At 45.6% G+C, this 16,156-nt stretch overlaps 1 protein-coding gene and 1 non-coding gene across 2 annotated transcripts; one reads left to right on the plus strand and one right to left on the minus strand.

The window, feature by feature from the left end:
* Positions 1-2,966: 2,966 nt before the first annotated feature.
* Positions 2,967-14,467, minus strand: LOC132473739 (proteasome activator complex subunit 3-like). Its single transcript, XM_060073992.1, has 10 exons — positions 14,267-14,467; positions 13,801-13,833; positions 12,855-12,917; positions 11,779-11,883; positions 10,587-10,638; positions 10,298-10,425; positions 8,709-8,777; positions 7,833-7,955; positions 4,998-5,084; positions 2,967-4,271 (listed from the first exon to the last, which is right to left on the minus strand). Exons 1-10 carry the CDS (start codon positions 14,306-14,308, stop codon positions 4,191-4,193), a joined length of 783 nt encoding a protein of 260 aa, XP_059929975.1. The 5' UTR covers positions 14,309-14,467; the 3' UTR covers positions 2,967-4,190.
* Positions 13,085-13,203, plus strand: LOC132453130 (5S ribosomal RNA). The gene has a single exon (XR_009524602.1). It is a non-coding gene; the product is annotated as a 5S ribosomal RNA (ribosomal RNA).
* Positions 14,468-16,156: the final 1,689 nt, after the last annotated feature.

The raw sequence follows: 16,156 nt of genomic DNA on the forward strand, positions 1-16,156 counted from the left end.
TTGACAGGACAGCTAACCTTGTAGTTGGGGGACTGCTGACGGGCTGTTGATTGAGAGAACTATGTTGTTTGTTATATGTCGTGTGGCCGCAGTGCCACCTGGACTAGCAGTGAATGTGTACATGCCGCTGGGCTATTTTCATGTTGGCCTTCTTAAAGATCTTCCTCTATATTGTTCTATGTCTTTACGTCTTTATGTCTGTGCGTGTGTGAGGGAGAGGGAGAAAGATAGCGCACGTTGAACTGTCAAATGATACGATCACACTCAATCACAGTGGTGCGATTAGTCTGTGTTGTTACTGTACTGTAAACTTGCCTCGTACGGGACCGCAACCACCCCAACCCGTGCCGAAAATGTCTTCCCGGCCGTGCCTCTGCCAAATTCAGGTGTTTTGATCAAGGTTTTTTTTTTTGACCAGCAACCTCTTGAATTCATACAGCAACTGTTAAGCAACTGCAACAAATTATTTCTGGCGCCGCCACTGAGTATATTTCATCTTTTCTAATTGTAAGAAATTGCATTTGGTCCCTCATCCAATCCAACTTCAACTAAGTGCGTTCACATGCAGTCATTATCGGATAAAGAAACGAATAAGACCTCAACCAGACTTCTAAAATGCATGTTAACCACCTTTACCCGATCTACTTCGGACCAAAATCGGTACATGAACGGACAAGCGAGATCGGATGAGAACACCTAGATAACTCGAATATAGTCCGGTTTGTACCTGCATGTAAACCCGCATCGGATTCATGTATCGGATTTCACGTTCTGCGCATGCTCGAGATCTTGAGGCCGGGGGACGTGAGCCGGAAGTAGAAGGAGACGGTAGTCGTGTTGATGTCGCCATAGACAAACAATTCGTATTTCTTTATATGTTTATGGTTGTCGCCCTCGGAAAACGAGAAACGGCGATTTATTTAAAAAGCTGACGCAGAAGATGGAGGAAGCCGGTGTCATGCCATTACCCCCTATTAGAAGTGTATCATCAACATGCATAAATTCAGTAGCCTACACACTACGCTTCGATTTCACCCAAGGCTGAATTAAAATTACATGTTTTCCTCAACGTTGGTCATCGGTTGTAAAGTAGTAACTTCGGGCACGTCCGACAAAATAAAGTTTTCTTCTGACGTGTATACGATCTTTATTCATTCATTGCGCCGCGACCGAACTGACGGGGATATTATGATTCTTAAAGACTGCGTCCGACTGTCCGGTACTTCCACAATAAAGAGTCGTAGTGGGGGTTATCTCGGCCATGATGGAGAAGGAATTGGTGGAAAGGAATTTTGGCTTTGACTCTCTGAAGTCAAGATTGAAACACTACATCGAGAAAGGGATTGTTACCGTATGCGGGACAGCTGCCAGTTCACTTCGGGTCTATTTCTCCGACGCTCCATTGTTCCGACCTCTCGGTCGTATGCGGACTCCTCCGGCTGGACCACTCGTTGAAAGCCACCTAGGATAGCGGATTCATCCGTGCTTCGGCCATTATCCAATCTCTTAAAGGCCAAGCACGTTTGGATAATTGACACGGTCCGTTCGAGTAGCAAAACGGTATAAGGCTTAATCCGATCTAGCTGTCCCATGTAAAGGCACTGACTGATTTGAGCTACAGTCCACTGTGTAGGCTGGAACACCAGATCTTTCCATCATACAGGGTATGCATGTATGATGGAAAGATCTAGTGTTCCTTCCAGCCTACACAGTGGACTGTAGCTAGTGTTGCCAGCCGTCCCGTTTTCCCCAGAATTGTTCTCTTTTCTCACCAGCTGTCCCGGGAAAAAATAAATTTCTCCCGGGACACAATTTGTCCCGTTTTTTTGGGGAAAACGACAAACACACTTCATTTGATTACTTTCGTTCTGTAGTCTAATACGGTTCCTGTGCTTCTATGGCTCTTAAAATGTTCCCAGTTTTTTTTCCCGTCTATGCGTACGTGACCGTGACGCCCCATTCTTGCGCTTCTCAGACAGAGCGGGAACACAATTTCAAACAAACATATTAAAGTGGAGGAAAGTCACTGTGAGTGGAGTCGAGTGCTGCGTCTTCATTTGCAATGGGAGGAGGGACTGACGAGGAAGGAGATGGAGCAAATAAAACATGCAAGCCACCAGTAGGAAAAAAACGGTATACGGTCAACGGTAATCTGACTTACACGCAGACCATTTTTTCTATAATATCCACAATTTGCTCATAGATAGCACGGCTAGTTTCATGGGGGTCTTCATAAAATTCCAATAGCCCATATTGATTTGATTATTTTATTTTTTATAGGATATCCATTTGCAGCAGCACAGTAGCATAGCTATTCTTCCTGGAGTCCATAAACAGTTATATTAACCATACATTCCGCGTCTCGTACAAACATAAAACGCATACTAATCTAATCAATCACATACGTATAATCAAACACACACACACTCACAACACCAAAACAAACAATACAAAAATATAAATGTTGAAATAATAGCAATGTTGAAAGTTTGTAATCAATTCTCATGTGATGTCTCTGTGTTCTAGTCTAGTGTGTTCACATGGCTGCTGGACTGAAATTATCTGCTGGTGTACATCCACCCTGGTGACCCCTGAACGAACACATTTATTAACATGACTTTGTTTCCGTCTCCTTTGTCCGAATTGTATGTTCATTGGTCAGTCTGAACTGGTAATAATGGCCGAGCCCTCCGCCCCAAACATTTGATCGAGTGTCCCTTTTTTTCCCAAATCCAAGGTGGCAACCCTAACTGAAGCTGAACTCAGTCAGTTCAAATACTTGTTCTCTCCACTGTATAGGTTGACACGCCAACTTGGGAGATCACTAAAACACAGGAAAAAGGCCTATTCTCACACAAGATGGTATAAAAGGGGCCATAAAAACCAAACATGACATCTTGGTGTGGGGGTGACCTGTGAAGGTCAAAAGTGCAGCTTTAAGCAGTGGTCACATCATGACACGAAAAGACGGGATTTGATTTGAGTTTATTTAAAAGAAGCACGCCACAAAAGGTGCACTCTACCGATGGCAACATTACGTTTCTCAACTGAAATAATACAAATAATGAAAAAAAAAAAAAAACACAATGAGACACTCTGGTCAGCACACTTGGCGCGACCGCACTCGCGTCGAACGGCGGAACAGATCGCACACAAAGCGTTCAGACGCTACACACTGTCCACAGCTCACCCTCGACCTCACGCGTCCGTGGGGAAGCGGGAACACTACACACACACACACATGCCTCGGAATACACTGAAAAGCCTACAAAAACTAAAAAGTACCGGAAATCCACAGAAATCTGCTTTACTGATTAAAATGAGGGAATTTCCCATGAGGGGAAAAAAAGGGCCGTTTTCAGTACTGTCTATCATTCCCCCCCCCCCCCGCCCCTAGCTCAGTTAGTAATGTGTTTGGCCTTCTCCCGAACCAGGCCTGCTGGAGAGCGGGGGGGAAGGAAGGGGAGAGAGTGTGAGACGGAGAGCAAGAGAGGGAGTGAAAGGGGGGAGAGAGAGGGGAGTTGGCTGCGTGAGATACACAGAGACAACGGTTCACATGACACACCGGCGAGCAATCGCGTCACAGCAAAGCTCCGGGACGCCAAACTGCCGGTACCCCACGTTAACCCCTGATGCATCTCCGAGGCACCGGCTAAAAAGAGGAACGAAAAGAAGAAAGCTACACAAAGGCAACCATTTGCTGCATTTCGTTTCGCTATACGTTGTATAGCAAAGACTGTGTGTGTGCGTGTGCGTGTGCGCGTGTGGGAGTTGAGTGGGAGTTGGAGCCGAGTAAGGGGAATAATGGATGGCCACTTGAAAACAGACCGCTGGTGGATGCACCTTGTTTTGAGAGCGCAAGCAGACAGGAAATACCAATGAATCCAGAGGCCCAAAGAGGGCAGCGGGTTAGCAAATTAAACTAATACACATAATGTGTGGCCGGGGGGGGGGTGCGCACAGAGGGGTGGCGGGAGGGGGGGAATGAGGTGAATCGTGGGTGAGTGCCCGTGTTCCTACTGTGTTTATGAAACCTTCCAAATTGAGCTGCAGCAGTCAATGAAGCATGCCCTGCACATGCTCACTCTCCCGACAGCAAGACCTGAGTGTGTGAGTGTTTGACGCCGTGTGTGTGTGTGTGAGTGTGTGGGGGGGGTGGGGGGGGGGGGGGGGGGGGGTAACAGAGGTCATCAATAAAGAGATTCGGCGTTGCTGTTCCTGGGTTTCTTGATCTTCTCAAAGTTCTTCAGGATCATGTCATGCAGGGTCACCTGAGAAGGAAAGAAAACATTTGAGCAGATTGGTATTCATATGAATGTTAACGAATTTTACTCATCAAAACTACTGCCTTCCTTTAGTTACAGCGACAAAATGGCATAGAATGGTACCACGTTTCGGATCATATAAGACCATAAAAATGGGGGGGGGGGGGGTTTGGTTAAATTGCTCTTTAACTGATTTTTATCAGCAGGGAAGGGTGGGGAATTTCCAGTGGGGAATACGTTTTTCCTCTACCTCCAATAGGATTCAGCAAGAGTGAAGAGTGCAAAAGCGTTTTTTTTTTTTTTTTTTTTAAATGGAAGACTTAAGGCAACGCCCATATATGGAAATCAATCACCGCCCAGCGCAGGCCAGAGCGTTGGTCTGTTGGGATAGGCTGGGGTAGCCCCGCCCATTCTGCCGGCGGTTTGAGTTCGCTCTGCAGAAGGGTCTGGAGAAGATCAATACATTTCGTTCTGCTTCAGATACGTTTTTGCGGCAGCCAAATCGACAAGCTGGCCTTTTCCCCCCCCTGGCGCGCCATTGGCCGTTTCAACACAACGAGGACAGGGAAGCGACGGCATGCAGGCCAATCGCGTACCGAGTCGTTTGAGCTAGGCCCGTTGATCACGCCTCTCGTGCTGAAGAAAAGGACAGCAGCAGGAGCTCATGTTGGGTGCTGTGTGTGTCGTGTGTCCCCCCCCCCCCCCCCCTCCCCAGCGGTGCCCATCACTCACGTATTGATTCCGGAGCTCGGACACGATGAGACGCAGGCTGATGTACTCCTTCTCGTCGATCTCCGACACTGTGATGCGGTAATCCTCCTGCAGCCGGAACACATTTTAGATACTTGACATCATCCCACAACACATTTTAGATGCTTTATATATGATCCCACATTACAAGTCAAATCGTCATGAGGAATCAAACTTTTGGAATGAGCCAACACATTAATACAGGTCAGCACATCGTTATGCAACCCACAATTTCAGGGTTACAAGAAACCGCACCTTTTCCAGGTAACCATGCTTCCTATAATGGCAGAAATTGAGCAGTGCTTTACTAGCCGTTTGGCTCTTGTTTTTGAACGCACACACACACTTTAGGCCGGGGGGGGGGTTATTAGAGGGGACATATTATACCACCAGGTGCGAGTGTGATTAGCCATTAAAGGCAGTTTTCAAAATCGAACTCTTCTGACATCACAGGTGGGCGTGTCTCACCTGGTGGTATAATATGTCAACTTTAAAAAGGTCCCATGACATGCCACCAGGTGCGAGTGTGATTAGCCGTTATATGCCGTTTTGGAAATCTTCCCCTTATGACATCACAGGTAGGCGTGTCCACCTAGATGTGTGACGTATAGATGGTTTGCTACAGTCCACTGCGTAGGCTGGTAGACTGATCCATCCAGCACAGATCTAGGTGGACACGCCCACTCGTTTCCAAAACGGCTTGTAATCAAACACTCACACCTGGTGGCATGTCATGGAACCTTTAACCCTTGGGATCATCCGTCTTTTGTCGTCGTCTCTTGTTCACTATAGGCAACTTCCCGTCGGACCTGACCAGTGCCCGACTGTCCTGTCAGAGGCCTTGTTTCTGATTAGAGGAAGAAAAAAAAAAAAACGGGACACTACTGGCGGGGAAAACGGGCCGCTGGCCTTGGACGCTGACGATGAATCGTCAGGGTCAACTTTTCCGGCCTGATTAAAAGTGCTCATGCACGACAGTAGGGCTGAACGATTTCAGGAAAAGATTGCATTGCGATTTTTCTGGCAGATATTGCGATTTCGATTTTCTTCACGATTTTCTTCAAATCAAGCTTCAGTGCAATATTCATTATGTACAGTAATATTTACAAACATGAAATCATACCATTAAAACATTACATGCCATTACTCTAATGTAAGAATGAAAACTAAAGTTAAGAATTTATTTTAAATGTATTTATTAAGAAACATAAATGTAAACTAAAGTCCTTGACCAATTGCAGTTGTTACAAATGAACTAAAAGAGCCATCTTTGACTTAACTTAGGAAAGTACTACTACTTTTTAAGACAGTCAAAGATGGCTCTTTTAGTTAATTTGTGCATTAGAGTATAACAACAAAGAGAGAGACGTCAGAGAACCCAACGCATTCATAATATTGTAATGAGTATTGAATAGACAGAGATTTATTAGATAGGCCTACCTAATAAACCGTTGGAACACACAAGACCATTGGGTAGGTGACCTTGGGTGTCTTGAAAGGCGCCTCTAAATTAAATGTATTATTATTATTATTAAGACCGGAAACATAGCAACTCCGGTAAACAAACCCCGAGAAGCCCAATCCCTATGAGAGCTCCCCGCGCTACGGCCGTCCGGCGGTGCACAGAGCTTTTGCCCGTGATATTATACAAACATTATATTACGATACTATTATATAGAGCTCCGGGAGTCGCAAACGGCAACATTCACTTTCTCCTCCATGCTGCAGTTCACCCCGGACTGAACTGCACTGAGTTTGACGGTTGAACGCTGATTGGCTGTTACGTTACACATGTGACTCAGTGGCCACGCTGTTGAACGCATGTTAACCATTGCAACGCCGGTAAACAAACGCCGGTAAACAAACCCCTCGAAGAGAGCTCCCAGCCCTACGGCCATCCGTAGGCTCACTCAGCTTTTGGCCATGATATTATCTATAAAATTATATTAATTCGCCCGATTCGCGTCTCTACGTTGACGCGTGAACGCACAGTAAAACCGAAAAAAACGTGTCTTTGGCGATCCCGAGATCGCGTTGTCTGAAATCGCGATTTCGATCAGAAAACGATAAATCGTTCAGCCCTACACGACAGGATGGACAGCATAGGAAAGGGAAGGCTGCAGATAAGTGACTGGTGAGGAAAGACGCAGGACGACAACAGACAAAAGGTTACGAGAAAGAGATGGAGGTGGTGGGGAAAAAACAATAGGCTGCATTCCAATACTCATTCCATGGGGCAATAGTTCTGCAGTTGCATCCCAAGTTTCAGGTGTCCTCCTCGACAATCGGTATGATCACTGACCCCATTCGTAGTTAAATCCGTACATCCTGTTTTTTTTTAACCACACAGGATGTGGTTTGGCGATTTCGAGACCGTCAGCCTGAATGACTGAAGTGTGCATTGACCTACAGACAGCCACAGACCCATGACGGGACGATTGACAGTTTCTCTGCGGCCTTAAGACACACACACACACACACACACACACACACACACACACACTCCTGCTTTGGGAGGTAAAAATAATAGGCTAAATGTCTACTGACACCTAATTGCAAGTGTTTTATTGACCTTTTACCCGTTAATTAATTGCGGTTGCGAATGGTTGATAATGATTGGCAAGTCATCCGTGACAAACTTACAACCATTTTTGACAGTTTTAACCAATTACAAACATTGAGTGTATATCCTATGCCGTGCACCACACAAACAAAAAAACAACACAATCACAGCAAAGAAAAGACATAATTCTCCCCCCCCCCCCCCCCCCCCCCACACACACACACACACACACACCCCCCCCCCCCCCCACTCACCACGTGGGGATACTTGGCGACCTTGGAGACCAGCTTGGCCCTGGTGATATAATATCTGGAGATCTGGTCGAGGTAGGAAGCCGCCTCCCCCTCCACCGTCCTCAGCTCTGCTACCGTTTCCTCCTGCACGCACACGGACACACACACACACACAGAGAGCGGCCTTAACCCGGAATATTCTTACCCCCAAATAAAATAAAAAATATCATTATATTTATTTTTTTATCCATATTTTTTTATATTTATGCATTAACAAAGAATAAAACTCGTAGGGGAAATAAAACGTACTTCCATCAGATATAAAAAATAAAGTTAAATAATGCATCAGTAATACTGTCCACAACAATGGTCATCCCATGGAATTGAAACGGAGACCCCCCCACTGACATTGGTAGACATAATTATCCCTATCCATTGTATGTCTTCATGGTTCATCTCGATGTCAGTTTGCGCTATAAGCCGATGTCTACTTGCACTGCGGAACGTGAATCAAGTTTGCTTTGATACAACGGTGATCAGTTGGATCGCAACCGTTACATTTTGGATACCAAGTTCTCCAAAAAAAGTGATAGTCTAACTTTAGTTTTCAGACAGGGAGGCAAAAGATGGAAATGTATTTAAGTGTGCGCACCCACTTATCACATATTTTCTATGCGTCTGATGTAAAAGGACCTTTAGTGTCTGTACTGCAGCGGAGCAGAAGTGTTTAAAATTGGACTGGTCTCTAGAGTTTAGCAGTTTTAAAGTTGCAGTAAATTACGATTTTACTGCCATTCCAACCTTCATTTAATTACAAGAAAATGCATGTTCAACAGTTTAAAACCCATGCAAAGATCGCCCTCCTGTGTTTAAACATTGAACTGCACCATGTCTGACCTGTATGGAGACTCCAAAGTTATTTCCATCTTCTATTCTGGGGATGAGAAGCTGGACCCACATCTTCACCTGATAATGACAAGAGAGAAGGAGTCAGTGGGTGAGTGAGAGCGGGCGAGTGACAGCTAACAGTTTTCACAACCACAGCACCAACTCTGGTGCATCAGTTGACGCATTTGACGTTGGTGATTGGTTCAAATGACGCCAAATAGTTCATAGCTTGTTAGTTTGTCTAGGTTGACTTAACTTGAAAACCCATTTCAACAAACACATAAACCTCAATTTGATGACGTGTAAAATGTGAAAAGCTAACTCTTACCATTTCTTAAGAGACTTGAGACTATCGACCATCTCAAAAGGCAAATGCTGTATGCACCTGGTTTTCATGAGAGGTTAGAGATGGCTCCATCTTTTTTCTTATATTACTTAAATTACTACTTACACCTGCGTCTAAAGCGTATGAATGACAGGCACCGGCAAGGTGTCAACAATGAAGCAGTGAGGCTAGTCACCGATCAGGTTCGTCATTTGCTGGAGGGAAAACCTTGCAGTCGTGCAACTTCGGCGAGTTAACGTTATCACAACTTATCGCTCAGTAACGTTACAGCAAACACTGCATCATTTTATAGGTACACTCAAGGAAACACATAAATGTGAAATAGACAGCATTTGGAAGCTCAATCTTGATAAAGAGGTAGCAGGTATTCAACATGTAGGGTGATCGTTTTCTTTTTACTGGCTGGAGGCAGGTCTTACTATGTGCGAGGCTCAACGTGACACGCAAATTGACGTCAATCTCAAAGACAACTAACTTTGTGATTCCAACCGCGATACTATTTGGATAGGATCCCCCTGAAGAAATTTCATGAATGCAAGTTATTTTATCATTGAAAATGTCCCGACATTTAAGTGAACATAACCTAATACAACAGTGTGCTGATGCAATTCAATTCAACGTTATAGTGCGAGTGAACCCCCCCTTTCAGCTCGAATTCGAACACCACGAGATTTAATAACGTATTTTGGGCTGAGCGTTTTAGGAGAGAGGGGGTGTGTTACGACCCATGGCAACTTTGTGCCATTTATTTCGTTACCGTCGTTTTTTATGAGAAATATGAAGAGAGATGTCTATAAGACATGCCATAAAGGTTCTTTAAGATGAATAATTGACAGCTAGCCGCCAGCCAACACCCAGCGGATATAGACGAGCACCGTGTGGGTATGGCTCACACAAACTCACTTGTTTGTCAAATCACACGTTTGAATTACCAGACGAGTTTAAAAGACTGGCAGATTAAAAGAAGAAGGAGACCAATGACGGCGATAAAGAGGAAGTTAGTTCCACGCATCCATGTTTTCCCGACTTGGTAGCTCGAACGCACATTGGTCGGAGATGACACGGTTACAAATCCAACCTTTAACGAACGCAGCAAAACACCATAGTGTTTTGGATTTTTCCGTGAAAGTGTACTAGTTGAGCTAGTCATGGGATGATATCGGATAGGCCCATAGACTTGCGTACCCGCCGAGAAATATCCGATACTGGAAATCGCCAGAACTCTAAAACACAAGTGCCGAGAGAGCCTCACCGTGTTGCATTTCTCAATGAGCGTCCGGATCTCAGGCTTGACGCGCTCGATCAGATCCACCAGCCGCCGGTTGCAGCGCATCATGTTCTCCGGCGCCACCACCAGCACCTTGGCCTCTCCTTTGCCGTCTGGAACCCAGGACGCGCCGAGAGGGGGTTCCGTTAGTGGACCCCCAGGTGACAACCCCAAACAACTGGAACGACTTGAATGGCTTTGCGGTACATTTTGTCTTTTTACGGATGAGCATCAAATCGTGTAAAAACATTAAAAGATAAAAAAAGGTCTTTACCCCGACAGTTCTCATCAGCTCCGTCCTCCAATTTCCTCTTCTTGGCATTTTGCTGGAAAGGTCAAACACAGACGTCTTAGTACACTCTTTTGTTGACTTGTTTATGTCCGAACATGGGGCTTTCCTATTGTACTCCATACACAATACATTTGCATAACACACGCGGCATTCCTACTCCAGCTTGATACAAGCAGGACAACCCGGTCCAGTTATAGGCCTGCTCCTTGCATGTACCAGGGAACAGGTGGGTACTGGGTACTACTAGTGTAGTAACCTGACCAAAGACACGGACAACGGAGAACGATGTATCACCATGTAACTTTATGTAGAATCTTAGAAGTGTCCCCATACAGAGTATCCACAGGTCTTTTTACTCGTGCATTCACAGAACAAAGGAAATGCATAATGCCAGTGTCACTTTATAGTAGAGCACCGCCTGGTGGTACAACAGAGAACTACTATCTTAAACATTACAACAACTAGTACACTAAACTTCACTAGTTTAGTGTACTAGTAGTACCATGGAACATACAAGGAGCAGATGTATAGTTGTCGTAACAAGCAACACTTTGTTTTTTGTCCTACGATGGCACCGCATTGGAAAGGATCTATGCAGACATTAGCTGTGTCCCAAACCATGGACATTTAGGGCGTTAGGCAGACGCTTTTGTCCAAAGCGACTGACAACGGGGCATACACACATTCACACAATGACGGCGGAGTCAACCATGCGAGGTGACGGCCAACTCGCCGAGAGCAGTTAGGGTGAGGCGTCTTGCGTCTTGCTCGGGGACACCTCGCCACTCGGCTAGAAGGAGCCCGGGGATCGAACTAGCAACCTTCCGGATACAAGGCAACCCGCTCTACCTCCCGAGCTAAGCCGACCCCGCTGCCTCAGCCGCGACTGTCATAGGCTGCACTTCTCGGCTGCCACGTCATCGAACGCTGTCTCGATGGGAGGCATCCTCCGTATGCAACCGATAGATACAGCCTTCATTTGGACAGATTTGAAGGACACAATGGGTGTATCCTTCGTGGGATACAACCATATCTACCTTTAAAATATGAGACGGTCAATGCAACGAGGAAACCCCATCCGCTTATTAGTAGAACAATAGCTAGCATCGCTAACTAGCAAGCAGAGCTTTTCGAAAATATCTGAACGTATTGGTTTAACCAGACGTTGGCGTACCGGGTCGAGGCCGTGGTTACTGTTTGTGAAGAGGATGGGATCTGGCACCCTGACGACGATCTCAGAGTGGATCTCCTTCAGGTCCTCAACGTTCAGTATGGGCTCCTAGGAGACGGGGCACAAGCATCGAGTCATTCCACCGACGGTACGCTGACGAGGCTCCGACCAAGCGTGGGGCGGTCTTTGGCATGGCCAAATATAAAAGTATGAATAATTATATAAAAAAAAAAAAAAATAATAAAATGCATTACAATAGTAAATCTGCAGGCTCTCGCCATCTGCCTTTAAAGCGTACCCATCTGTGTGAGTACACCCAACTCTCTCTCTGTGTGAGTGTACACCCGACTCTCTCTCTCTGTATGAGTGTACACCCGTCTCTCTCTCGCTCTGTGTGAGTGTACACCCGTCTCTCTCTCTCTGTGTGAGTACACCCGACTCTCTCTGTATGAGTGTACACCCGTCTCTCTCTCGCTCTGTGTGAGTGTACACCCGTCTCTCTCTCTCTGTGTGAGTGTACACCCGTCTCTCTCTCTCTGTGTGAGTGTACACCCGTCTCTCTCTCTCTGTGTGAGTGTACACCCGTCTCTCTCTCTCTGTGTGAGTACACCCGACTCTCTCTCTGTATGAGTGTACACCCGTCTCTCTCTCGCTCTGTGTGAGTGTACACCCGTCTCTCTCTCTGTGTGAGTGTACACCCGTCTCTCTCTCTCTGTGTGTGAGTGTACACCCGTCTCTCTCTCTCCCTCTCTCAGGGGTTAAGGACGCACTCACACTAGGCCATCTGTACCGTGCCAAAGTCAGTTTCACACCTGTGTGTCTGCGAGTGTACAACCGTTTGTGTGAGTGTACAACCATGTGTCTGTATGTCTGTGCGAGTGTCTTTTGTTTATATCTCTATAACTGTTCATCTGATCTACTTCCCACTTGGCATGTTTATGCTCGGGACCTGAAGAGGCAGTGTCGACTAACTGGGCCACATGCCAGGTTCAATATGAATATTAATAATAATAATAAAAAAGAAAAGACTAAACCTAGTCCTTCAGTGGCGTCATTCCCTCAACTTAAAGAGGACTTACCTTTAAAAAACTGTCAAGTTCGAGAAGCTTCAACGGGAAGAAGCTAGCGACGAGGTGCTCTGCCTGATAAGAGTAGAAGGATAAATACATTTTTGCATACAATTTCTCTGTGCATTCTGTGCTTATGGAAGGACAAACCCTCAAGGTCACTATAGCATTAAGAATCACTCAAAACATGCAAATACGGGCCAAACAAATAAAGAAACACATAAATCCCTCCTTATCGTGTCCCTGGTGGCCATACCACCATGGACACGCCCGATCTCGTCTGATCTCGGAAGCTAAGCATGGTCGGGCCTGGTTAGTACCGGGATGGGAGACCGCCTGGGAGTACCAGGTGCTGTAAGTGGTGTCGGGTGTTGGCCAATAGGGGGCACTCTTCCCTCTGGCCCCTTCACTCATCAATCCCGATGCCCTTGTGCGGTGACACTGGTGTGGAAGGTGCCGTCCTTCGGAGGAGACGTAAAACCGAGGTCCTGACTCACTGAGGTCATAAAAGACCCCAGGGCAGTTATCGCAAAGAGTAGGGTCTACCACGGTGTCCTGGCCCAACCAGGCTCATTCAATCTGGCCCCCTAATCATCTTCCTATATAATTGGCTGACTCATTAATTCCCTCACTCCCCATCTCAAGCGGGTGTGCGGTGAGCGTTCTGGCGCAGATTGGCTGCCGTGCATCACCCAAGTGGGTGCTACACACTGGTGGTGGTTAGTGAGGTTCCCCCTTCCCTGTAAAAGCGTCTTTGAGTGTCTAGAAAAGCGCTATATAAATTCAATCCATTATTATTATTAATGCGTACAATGTCCCTAAAAAAATGCATAAACAAAACGAATCCACTTTCAACAGCTACCTGGGAGATGCCGTTTTATCTCCACAACACCTGATCTCTGTAAATGTACTATGCATTACAATTTAAGAAGATGTAAAAAATCAAATAAAAGCATACCTCGCTTGTGATCTGTTCTCGAAATGCATCCACCTGTAAAAAAAAAATAACGACAACAATGAGAGCAAACAAAAGACAAGTTCAACGGCACTGAAGCACATCAGGCCCTGAACGGAAACATATACAGATCAGAACAGCATTCAATACGGGCCAACCACACTTTACACAGGGGGAACCTCTGCCCATTTACTATACTGACGTGGAATATTAGGTTCGTGGTCACAACTTGTCCACATGTAAAGGCCTCAACAGAAAACTGAAGAATAGTCGAGTCCACAACAAGAGGAAATAAATGGAGGGCGGGAACTACAGTGAATGGCCCTACTATCATCAGTCATAACCATTCGCTAAGTATTATCTCTCTCTTGGTGGCCCCGGACGTGGATTGTGTGGACCAGGCCGAGACCCATGGGTTTCGCTGTCCGGTTACAGGACTGTCTAACATCCACAACGTTTGGGTCCTTACCTTCGACTTGAGCTCGTTGTCTACCTTGAGTGAGGACGACATCGCGTACGACTAGAGAAAAAGTCAACAACACGATAAACACAACGCAGTATGTGAGATCCTGACCGCGGATACTTTTGTTGGAACCACACACACCGCTTTCAAGCGAGACGCCGCTTCCAAAGTTATGACGTGACGTACACGGAAAGCGACACCACGTGGTTGTGACATGTGCACCGACGTGTTTCTGGTCGGACCGATGTTGAGGGGGCACCGTTCTAGTCTCAAACCGCAGACCTAGGCTGTGTTCGAAATCGTTCCCTATACACTCACTCACTATTCCCTATATAGTTTTCATGATATATTGCACTATATAGGGAACGAACAAACGAGAATTCGGACACTACGCTGAACATTTCAAAACGTAATTTGCGTCAGTAAATGCGCCGGGTCTTTGTGTGACGCAGACAGATGCGCCCACATCATGTAAACAAACCGGGCACTCTTGAAGAAAGCTGGAGGTTGTATTGATGTAAATGTTACATTTCCTTGATCAAGGTTTTTTATTAATTTTGAATGTTGAATTTTCTATGTTAAATCCATAATAAATTGTTGCCATTTCTAAACGAAAGACGGAGACTCCATAATTAAATGTATTCGTTTTCGCGATTATTCAGCATCTGCAGCACAATTTTTTTCTTCTGTACCGCGCAATCCCCAAGCCCCCGGGAGCAGTGCATACTTTCGCAATTCACCAGTGCTCAGCGGCCAAGTCTGGTATTGCACCCCTTTTAGCGGGCCGTGAGAGTCAGGTCTCGCTGGAGCCTGTAGGACATGGACATCCAACCATAGATATATTAACTTAAGATAGGTGGTAGAGTTCCTCTTGCCATCTCTCTGCCCTCCTCCGTGAAATGAGAAAACCGTCTGCAATGACTGCACACACACACACACACACACACACACACACACACACACACACACACACACACACACACACACACACACACACACACACACACACACACAGAGAAACAGTTTTTGTAGGTCATTGTTACGGTTGTGTTAATATTGGAATTCACAGCACATCTGCTTCAGAAGAACTACACCCTTCAGTATGGAGATTCTCCAACAAGGTGGAGCACTACCACTTCCTGAGATGTGTTATGTCATGCTGTGGAAGATAACAGTATATCAGTCAGAATTAACTTCCAAAGACTGCAATGAGAGTAGACCGTTTGTACTCGACTACATCATAATTTTGCATTAACTTTAGCCATTTCATTTTCGTATATATTCCTTTATATATATTTGTATGTATACTATTTGAAATTTGAGGGGGTGGTATCTAGTTTGTATCTATATGAAGTTACTCTCTGGTGTGTGTCTATTTGGTGTGTTTATCTTTATGGTGTGTATCTATGGTGTGTAACTATGGTGTGTGCGTATCTATATGGTGTATACCTATGGTGTGTGCGTGTATATATATATATGGTTTGTATCTGTCATTTGTGTGTGCATATGGTTTGTATCTATATGTTGTGTGTATCAAAATTGTGTGTGAATCTATGTTTGTATCTGTGGTGTGTGCGTGCATATGGTGTGAATCTATATGGTGTATTGTGTGTGTCTGTATGGTGTTTGTCTGTATGGTGTGTGTCTGTATGGTGTGTGTGTGTGTGTGTGTGTGTGTGTGTGTGTGTGTTAACGTGTGTGGTGGTAGGCGACGACTCCAGTTTAACCAGTGAATGAGTTTCTCTGGTCTCTTTGATGAAAGCTTCCTTCTCACCCACACACACACACACACACACACACACACACACACACACACACACACACACACACACACACACACACACACACACACACACACACTCGCGCACACAGTAAGGTGAATTGAATGAAGACTTT

The sequence above is a fragment of the Gadus macrocephalus genome, chromosome 2 (genome assembly GCF_031168955.1).
Source record: "Gadus macrocephalus chromosome 2, ASM3116895v1".
Taxonomy (NCBI): Eukaryota; Metazoa; Chordata; class Actinopteri; order Gadiformes; family Gadidae; genus Gadus; species Gadus macrocephalus.

Bases quoted from the DNA above. Each gene is read 5' to 3' on its own strand.
- LOC132473739 (XM_060073992.1), bottom strand. From the start codon at position 14,308: ATGTCGTCCTCACTCAAGGTAGACAACGAGCTCAAGTCGAAG. The intron at 8,778-10,297 runs GTGAGGCTCTCT...TGTCATTATCAG, and splicing joins TCATTGAGAAATGCAACACG to GTGAAGATGTGGGTCCAGCT. The intron at 4,272-4,997 runs GTGAGTGATGGG...TTTCCTTCTCAG, and splicing joins CCGAGCTCCGGAATCAATAC to GTGACCCTGCATGACATGAT.